Raw genomic sequence first — 9,884 nt, forward strand, 5'->3', positions numbered from 1 at the left:
ATTTCACATACACTTTAAATGCAATTACATTTTGAATTCCCTACAAACTACTCTACTTTCTTGAATGTTTAACTCTTCTGTACAAAACAGCTTTGCACAATTGTTCAATCAGCAATCAGTCCTTATTCATGCATAATACTGGTCACCTTTGAGTTGTTATTTGCCCCAATGGACCACATAAGAGGCTGAGGGCGAGAGCATAGAGTAAGAGGAGTTTATATGCATGGTAGTGGAATAGCTCAAAGGGGAATACAAAGAGCTAATGTTTAAATTTGTTTCATAATTATTAACCATATTGTCAATCATGGACTTTTCATAAGAGAGATTTGGCAACAGGTTTTGCCCATTGTCAGCAGATCAGCTATGGCATCAATAGTAAGAATATTTGAAGATTGACAGTAAGTTAGTTAAAATGCTATACCACATTGTATGAAGTACAATATGTGTATAAAAGTACTCTAGTGTATTAATTAATTTGTAAAGGGCAAAATAGAAAAAGGTAAAATAAAGCAATTTGTTTTTACATATTAATTCTCTTGAGTGACATTCCTTCTGCATTGGTTATCTTTAGCAAAGTCATTTTCGGGAAAAAGAAATCAGCCCATGCTGTCATGTTTACTTACCTTTTAGTACATAATATAATTATACTATCAACAATGGCATATAGGGTTTACTGTGTCAAGGTATACTGACAGTTGTAGTTAGTAATTATTATCAGATTCCAGACTCTCCACCACGGCCAAGACCAAAGAGCTGTCCAAGGATGTCAGGGACAAGATTGTAGACCTACACATGGCTGGAATGGGCTACAAGACCATCGCCAAGCAGCTTGGTCAGAAGGTGACAACAGTTGGTGTGATTATTTGCAAATGGAAGAAACACAAAAGAACTGTCAATCTCCCTCGGTCTGGGGCTCCATGCAAGATCTCACCTCGTGCAGTTGCAATGATCATGAGAACGGTGAGGAATCAGCCCAGAACTACACGGGAGGATCTTGTCAATGATCTCAAGGCACCTGGGACCATAGTCACCAAGAAAACAATTGGTAACACACTATGCCGTGAATGACTGAAATCCTGCAGCGCCCGCAAGGTCCCCCTGCTTTAAGAAAGCACATGTACAGGCCCATCTGAAGTTTGCAATGAACATCTGAGCTCTTTGGCATCAACTCAACTCGGCGTGTTTGGAGGAGGAGGAGGAATGCTGCCTATGACCCCAAGAACACCAACCCCACCGTCAAACATGGATGTGGAAAACTTATACTTAGGGGGTGTAATTCTGCTAAGGGGACAGGACAACTTCACCGCATCAAAGGGACAATGGACATGTACTGTCAAATATTGGGTGAGAACCTCCTTCCCTCAGCCAGGGCATTGAAAATGGGTCATGGATGGGTATTCCAGCGTGACAATGACCCAAAATACACAGCAAAGGAAACAAAGGAGTGGCTCAAGAAGAAGCACATTAAGGTTCTGGACTGGCCTAGCCAGTCTCCAGAACTTAATCCCATAGAAAATCTGTAGAGGGAGCTGAAGGTTCGAATTGCCAAACGTCCGCCTCGAAACCTTAATGACTTGGAGAAGATCTGCAAAGAGGAGTGGGACAAAATCCTTCCTGAGATGTGTGCAAACCTGGTGGCGAACTACAAGAAACGTCTGACCTCTGTGATTGCCAACAAGGCTTTTGCCACCAAGTACTAAGTCATGTTTTGCAGAGGGGTCGAATACTTGGAAGTAGTATCATTTTGGGCAAATGTATTTCAGTTCTGGCCTGTTTAGAAAAAAAAAATTCTCGATGGACAAATGTGCTTAAGCAAGCAAGAAAAACTAATGTTCTGAGAGTCATATTGCATTTTCTAAACAAATGTGTCATTTTGGCCATTTCTGATTCAGTTTTGAAAAATGTTGGTTGCACAAAAGATGCAGTTTTTGTTAGTAACTACTGTAGATCCCAATAAAATACTAATTAGAAATGAATAATGACAGATATTTTGCTATTTCATATAAATACCTATCGATCTAGCTTAGTTGGTTGTAATGTGCTAGTTTTTTATTTTAAAAATACATTTTGGATGACTAAGAACAAATTCTCATTATTAGTTTGTTAGCAATAAGGTTTTACTGCCTTCTTCAAGGATAATTTTTTTCACACTGGCGGCTCGGCAGTTGGATCCAGCAATCTATTGTTAACTGGTCAGGTGACCACTCAGCTACACTGTCACAATAATTTTGAAATATACAGCTCTGGGAAAAATTAAGGGACCTGCACTTTTTTCTTTCCTTTCCAAAAAAGTTGAAAAGGACGTTTTTGAGTAGTCTCTTAATTTTTTCCAGAGCTGTATTTGAGACAAGTATTTATCTATTGATTAGGAATTTGTTTTTATTTTTTACCTTAATTAAGGTAAAAAATACCTTGATCATGCGGACAACTATTTAGTCTGAACAGGACATCCAGTTTACAGTTTGCTAAAAACAAACAAACCTAAAAGAGCCTGTAGAGTTCTGAAACAAAGCCTTATTGAAAAATAGAGTGAAGATCACATTTGGTAGAGTAATGGCAAGTGGATGAGAAAATGCGGAGAATGACAAGGAACTCTGGTTGTAGTGTTATGGCTGCAACTAGAACACGTTTATATAAACATTGTATGTTTAGATTTAACCAAATGCATGAACATTTGACATTTGCGGTCTCATTTTACAGTCAACATACTGCCATAGTGACCAAGGACTATTTTACTCGGACAAGAAGTGGAACATTTTTGACTGGGCAAATCAATCTCCCTGTCCAAAGTCCCCCTAGCTCTGTTGCTGATTAAGACAATACCTGACGATTCCAACTGACGGTTCCAGCTTCCATGCTTCTGTCCTGGATTATGTTTTATAGTTTATAGATTCTGGACACAGCCCACTTAATATTTATTAATTACTACAATTTGTACTCTTAAAACGTTCACCAGGCACAGCTAGAAGAGGACTGGCCACCCCTCAGAGCCTGGTTCCTCTCTAGGTTTCTTCCTAAGTTTCGGGCACTTTTAGGGATTTTTTCCTAGCCACTGTTCATGTTTGGGTATACACTGTTGTTGCTTGCACCTTGGGGTTTCAGGCTGGGTGTTTTGTAAAAGCACTTATTGAAAACTGCTGATGTAAAAAAGGCTTTATAAATAAATGTGATTGATCTGAATGAAATTGAGCATTTGACATGCTGAAGATGAGACTCAAGGCAAAAAAGCCCTGGAAAAAAGCAGGAACTAAAGATATCTTCTGATTTAATGAATGATGTAAGGAAATAAAACATCTACTAGAAAAATTTGAATTATTTTTGGTTGAGGTTTATTCTGTTAAACATATTCATGTTGTTGCATATTGTTGTACCAAATTTTTTGCCAAAGTTGTCATTTTCAAAAGAATTCCTGCCTCAAACATCCTGGACGAAATAGTGAAAACTGTTTGCTCCGTAAGTCCAGACAATTTATAGAAATAGGAATTTAAAACCACACACCGTAAAACATTAGCTAGATTGCAAAGTAAAAGCAGAACCTTAAACTGCTTCTGTATGATAATACACTAGCCTAGAAATGGTTTGCAAAAAGTGCTTGTTTGCTTGGTCATATTCATACCACGGACAGGACATGCTATACAAATGGGAATTCCATAGCACATGTTATAATGTTAGCTGTATTGTCAAGATAGCTACCTGTTATCGACAACCCTTTTACCAAAAAAGTTTGTACACTGTAAAATGTCAATAAAAACAGAATGTAATGATGTGCAAATCATTTAAACCCCATATTCAATGGAAAATAGTCAAAAGACAACATATCAAATGCTAAAACTGAAAATGTTATTGTTTCTTGAGATGTGTATGCCTACTTTGAATTTGATGCCAGCAGCGTGTTTCAAAACAGCTGGGACAAGGGCAAAAAAAGACAAAAAAGTTGTGTAATGCTAAAGAAGAAAAGAAACTGGTGGAACATCTCACAACTAATTAGTTTAATTGCCAACATGTCAGTAACATGTTTGGGTATAAAAAGAGCATCCCAGAGGGTATTTCAGAAGCAAAGATGGGGAAGGCCACCACTCTGTGAAAGACTGCACAGGCAAATGGTGGAACAATTAACGTTTCTCCACATAAAATTACAAAGACTTTTGGGATCTCATCATCTATGGTACTTAATATCATTAAAAGATTCAGAGAATCTGTAGAACTCTGTACGCAAGGCACAAGGGCAAAAACCAATATTGGATGGCCGTCATCTTCGGCCATCGGATGGCACTGCAGTTAAAAACAGACAAGATTCTGTCATGGAAATCAGTGCATGGGGTCAGGAACACTTCTGAAAACCATTGTCTGTGAACACAGTACGTTGCTGCATCCACAAATGCAAGTTAAAACTCTACCATGCAAAGAAGAAACCATTTATAAACAAGATCCAAAAAACGCTGCCACTTTCTCTGGGCCTGAGCTCATTTAAAATGGACTGGGGCAAAGTGTAAAACTGTCCTGTGGTCTGACGAATCAAAATGTGAGTTTATTTTTGGGAATCATGGATGCTGCATCCTCCAGGCAAAGTAAGAGAGGGACCATCCGGCTTGTTATCAGTGCACAGTTCAAAACCTGTATCGTGATTATATGGGGGTGCATTAGTGCACATGGCATAGGTGACTTGCACATCTGTGAAGGAACCATTAATGCTGATCAATATAAACCTATTGTTGGAGCAACATATGCTGCCATCCATTCAGCAAGACAATGCCAAACCACATTCTGCATGTATTACAAAAGCAAGGTTCTGTAATAAAAGAGTCTTGGTGCTAAACTGGCCTTCCTGCAGTCTAGACCTGTCACCCATTGAAAACATTTGTTGCATCATGAAACGAAAATACGACTAAGAAGACCCTGAACTGCTGTGCAGCTGCCATCCTATATCAAGCAAGAACGGGAAACATTTCCTTTTCAAAACTACAGCAATTGGTCTCCTCAGTTCCCAAACGCTTACAGAGTATTGTTAATAGAAGAGGTGATGCAACACAGTCCCAACTTTTTAAACGTTTTGTTGGCATCAAATTCAAAATGGACATGTATTTTTCCAAAAACAATAAAATGTCTCTGTTTCAACATTAGATATGTTGTCTTTGTACTATTTTCATTTAAATATAGTGATTAATGATTTGCACATCATTGCATTCTGCTTATATTTGCATTTTATGCAGCGTCCCAACATTTTGGGAAACAGGGTTATAGTTAGCTGCTAAGGTTATCTAGAATTGTAAACGCATTGTTTCTGCAATTCCCCTTCTAGACTCTAGGAGGCTACAAAAATGTCCTTTAAATAAGAACATTGTTTTAGGAAGGTAATATAATGTATTGGGTATCTGAATGTATGTCCTGTCAGATTAAATTAATGTCTTGTTCTATATTTTTGAATCATAGTCTTCTTCCTATGGGCCTCTGAATGGCGCAGCGGCCTTGCAGTTAGCTGCATTGCAGTTAGCTGCGTCATTGCGAGACTGGTTTTTGAATCCCGTTGGCAGATTAGCTCAGGGGTCCCACAGAGGGCGGTGCAATTGGCCAGCACCATCCAGGTTTGGTAGGTCATTAATAGAATATTGTTGCCTTGCTTTGTCGTGCCCTGGCGATGCCTAGTGGCGGATTGGGCACCTGTGTGCTCAGTGTGAGCTGGAAAAAACAGTGCCTAAACTTAAGCAAAATAAATCTACCTCCTGTCTTTTAATCTCTATATACTGTTGGATGTGGCCTATGCATATAAACACAAGTGAAATGAAAGTACATTTCAACATCTTGAATTGAGCACAAAGCCTGCTATACCCCAACATGGAGAGGGGTGCAAATGTAAGACAATTAAAAAGACTGAATGCAGAAAATCCTCAGTGTAACAAAAGTAATGCACTTTATTGTCTGATCCATTATCCCTATAAGCTTTGAAGACGAGCACCCAGTGAAAAGGGACATGTAACTAATGGTTGTGTTTTCACTGATGTCAATGTATTATTGTAGGTTTCTTTGTTCACATTGTTAAGCATTATCTTTAAATCAGAAGGAAATATGTGGAGGGGTTGGGGGGGGGGTCTAAAAGAGATGGAGAGGCAGATACAGACCGAGACACATGAAGAGAAATGAGGAAGAAAGAGATCTGTTGTTCAAGTATTTTATACTGTGTCCTTTCCTCTCTGTTTGAAAGTCTCATGTCATAGGTTTGAATTACAGTCTTTGTCAAACATAATGAACTATATTATCAGTATTTCATATCTGCAAAATAATGTATTTCTTTGAAGACGCACACAAAATTAAGGGAATTTTGTCCATTGAGTATCACATTGAATTTCCTTTTTTCACAATTTGAAACAGATGTCTTACCTGAGAGATACGTTCAAGGAACATAGTTGTTTGATATTATCCAATGCTGTCATGTATAAAGCAAGCTGTATAAAGCAAGTTAACTAAAGTCTGGTTTTAAATTATAACTCAACTTCCATTTTAAAACAGAGATAAGGTGTTTTACAATGCGTTTGAGACTGACATGTGCCTGTGTTGCATGAATGCGTGTGTGTGCTTGCGTCCAGCGTGCGTGCTCATTAGTCTCGTTCCCATTTGTAATCAAGTCATCTCCAGCTATAGAAATGTTCTCCAGGTGTATAATATAATTTGTAATCATAAAACACAAATACCTCGAATTATTTTTTATCATTATGAACTTGTCAACCTTCATCAGCAGCAATACAATTAGCTGCCTGGCACATAACCACTTGGGAATAAACAGTATGCATTTCATTATCTGTTGTCCTCCGGGATCTACGGAGTGACGCGAGGGTTACGATCATCAAATAAAGATACTAGTGCTTTGGTTAATGGATTTAAGGCCACATAAGGACAGCGTAATACCATGGTCTTCGTATAAAATCCAGCCATATGTTGTTATGCACGTTTATGGTATATTCCAACATGCACCCCATGGTGCGTGTTTCGGGAAGGAAAAATAAGGCATATGTACTAACCTAATTAACAAAAACAAAAGTTAAAAGTCGCTTGTTTAATTGGAACCTACAATGCATGCCTGGAGTAGGCTAAAACACAGACGTGTATCGGCGGGAAATAGGCTGTCTAAAGAATTGAAGAAAAAGATCTGAACGGTTTCAGTGAGCCCGGCATTAGCATGACATTGAAGTCAGAAGCAGGAGACAGCACACCGGTCGCGCCCCCTATTGTTCAGTGGATGATTTAAGCACCACTAAGTAGTGGACAGCTCCACACCGTTCCACACCACGCTGACCAGTCTCATCAGACAGCCAGCTTGAAGCAAACGAGCGCACCAGTCCAAGCACGTTTCTTATTCACCCAAAGTTTTAACAGAGATAATCCCTGAAGGTCAGAAAACAACCTGTCGCCCTTTAATCTTATTCATAATGCCCCATAGTGAATTGTGTGTGCAGGTTTAGATGTGACAGAAAACGAGGTAACAGGCTCTACAGACTAGACTGATTAATTCAATCAAATACAAACAGAATGTTCTGGGAAAGGATAGCCATGTCGCTCGACACCACGTTTTAGAATGGGGTTGAGTTGCGACTATTGTAAAAGCTAGGGTTGAGTTAACTTTGCTCTGGAAGGAATGTTACTCTGGGGCCTATTACGGGTATTATAAAAAAAAAAGCAAGTTAACGTGATTTCTGACTGTGTTAAGATGTAAACGTAACGAAAATGTGAATTAATTTACTAATTATTGTGTCTAACTTACATCTTGAATATATTCAAGCCTCTGCTATTGTGTGCAACGCGAAAGAAAACACATTTCCAAAATGCAATGTGCGTAGCCTAATTGAAGAGACACATTGATTTGTAGCAGTTTTAAAAAAATTTAATTTAGCTTTATTACATTAGCCCATGTTACTTGACTAGATGATTGAACATTTGCACAAAACAGAAGATTGTAAAACATATATACTGAAAATGTAGGCACCTAGCATGACATGCCAAGAATTAAGGAGGGAAACTTACCATTGACGGATATAATCCGAAGACCGTGATTGCAATCACTGGATACAGGACACTAAACAGAGCACGCATTATGTTTACCGGGACGCAGCGACACTTCTCTCGCTTTATACACGCACAGCCCTCGTTTCGGGACCGTGTTCGAGTCGCTGCCTGTTCAGAGCGCTCCAACCAAACAAGACGGATAGATCCACGTTCATTCCCACCGCTCTGAGAACTCTTGCGTGAAGCCAATACAGAAAGCGCTACCTCGTCTGGTCAGCACTAACCTACAGTAGCAAGCGGGGCAGGAATGACACCACAGAGAAAAGTTATACTAAGGGACAAGACCGCAGGGTATGCGCACAACGGATATTACATCACTTCGTGTGTGTCTTGGGCGTCGGGAAGAAATAATTATTTATGTTGGTCAGTGCCAAGACCTGCCACTCCCCACACAGTTCAGAGAGAATATGCAACAGAAGCGAGTCACAAATACACGCCTCCGTCCTCTGATAGGCTAGAAGGCCTATCTATATGTTAACCTATTTTCCCAAAACATACCACTTGTAGGCTATACATAATATGTGCTTACAAATGAATACAAATGCATAACAAACTGCTTATACCACAAGTATAAATGAAACATGGAACCATTTTAAAGATTGCACTGCTGTAAGTAAATTAGTCCAATAAAAAATAACCCAGACATCTCATCTTCATCCGCTTATCCAGTATCGAATATATATATATACCTATGGATTTCACATTACTGGGAATCTGTTGATCACTGACACCTTAAAAAATAGGGAAAATGGGTCAGTCAATCATTCTGTGATATCAATCCTTCCTTCCATTTGTGGTTTCTGACCTGTTATGCAAACCCACAGTTTCATCAGCTGTCTGGATGGCAGGTTCCAGATGAGCCTGCATGTAAAGAAGCCAGATGTGGAGGTCTTTGGCTGGTATGGATATGCATATACTTAAACTAAACCTTTGAATTGCTACTGTTTTAACCCTAACCCAGAATGAAATGCTTTCCTTAACCAATTTTATTTCACTTTTGACTTCACAACAGATACATGAGGGCATGGCATTAACAGGCAGAACAAAGTTCTTTGAACCCCGTACATAACATTTAAATACAATTCTGATGTACTGACTTGTGGAAGTCAGGGATTCAAGTTTCGCATCAACTTGTCCCATTTTGAGTCCTTCTCCTGTTTCTTGTAACAGAGAGTGGGTAAGATGAGCAAATGGATAAGTTGATCCACCCCTTGATATTAGACAAATGAACAAACTTTTTACCATGTGAAAACATTTCTAACTGGCTTTGAAGAGTGGTACATGGAAAAAGTAGCTATTTTGTTTTACACAAAAATATTTTTGATTGTGGAATTTTTATATGTCATGTATAAATCAAAGGTGTCAAGGTCTAAAATTATATATCAAAAGTGTTGGCGAATAACCACTGTATAAACACGTGCACTGTTTTGCAAAAGATTAGATCTCAATTCCTAAACTAAATAATCGTTTTTCCCATAATGGTGGCTGTGGGGCAAAATGAGGCAACTGCTCTTGTGTAATTTGAACCAGTGTTTCACTTTGCCCCACAATTAGATAAGTTACGTCTCTGGTGTATCAAATTTGATTTCAGTGTAAAACTGCATACCTGACAATTTATTTCTTATTTTAATTATTGTGGAAAAATTATCATGACTGGTCCTCACACACATTGGCCCGCTTTCAGAACATTTGGATCTTGGACAAAATAGTTGATATGATTGTTCAAATTACTGGATCAGAATTAAGCGGCTGTATAAATGTATCAATGAAAATAACAATGGCCTAGGTCAAATATGAAGTAGTTCCTGTGGAAGTGACTTGCCTAATGA

At 38.7% G+C, this 9,884-nt stretch overlaps 1 protein-coding gene across 3 annotated transcripts in view; it reads right to left on the reverse strand.

The window, feature by feature from the left end:
- olfm3a (olfactomedin 3a) overlaps nucleotides 1-8,367 on the reverse strand; it is a 32,017-nt gene extending 23,650 nt beyond the window's left edge. For all 3 annotated transcript variants that reach the window (XM_020041729.3, XM_020041728.3, XM_010891158.5), the window contains exon 1: nucleotides 8,014-8,367. In XM_020041729.3, coding sequence (XP_019897288.1) covers nucleotides 8,014-8,082 — 69 coding nt within the window. In that variant the 5' untranslated portion in view covers nucleotides 8,083-8,367. The remainder of the gene's footprint in view (nucleotides 1-8,013) is intronic.
- Between the last annotated feature and the right edge of the window lie 1,517 nt (nucleotides 8,368-9,884).

The sequence above is a fragment of the Esox lucius genome, chromosome 21 (genome assembly GCF_011004845.1).
Source record: "Esox lucius isolate fEsoLuc1 chromosome 21, fEsoLuc1.pri, whole genome shotgun sequence".
Classification (NCBI taxonomy): Eukaryota; Metazoa; Chordata; class Actinopteri; order Esociformes; family Esocidae; genus Esox; species Esox lucius.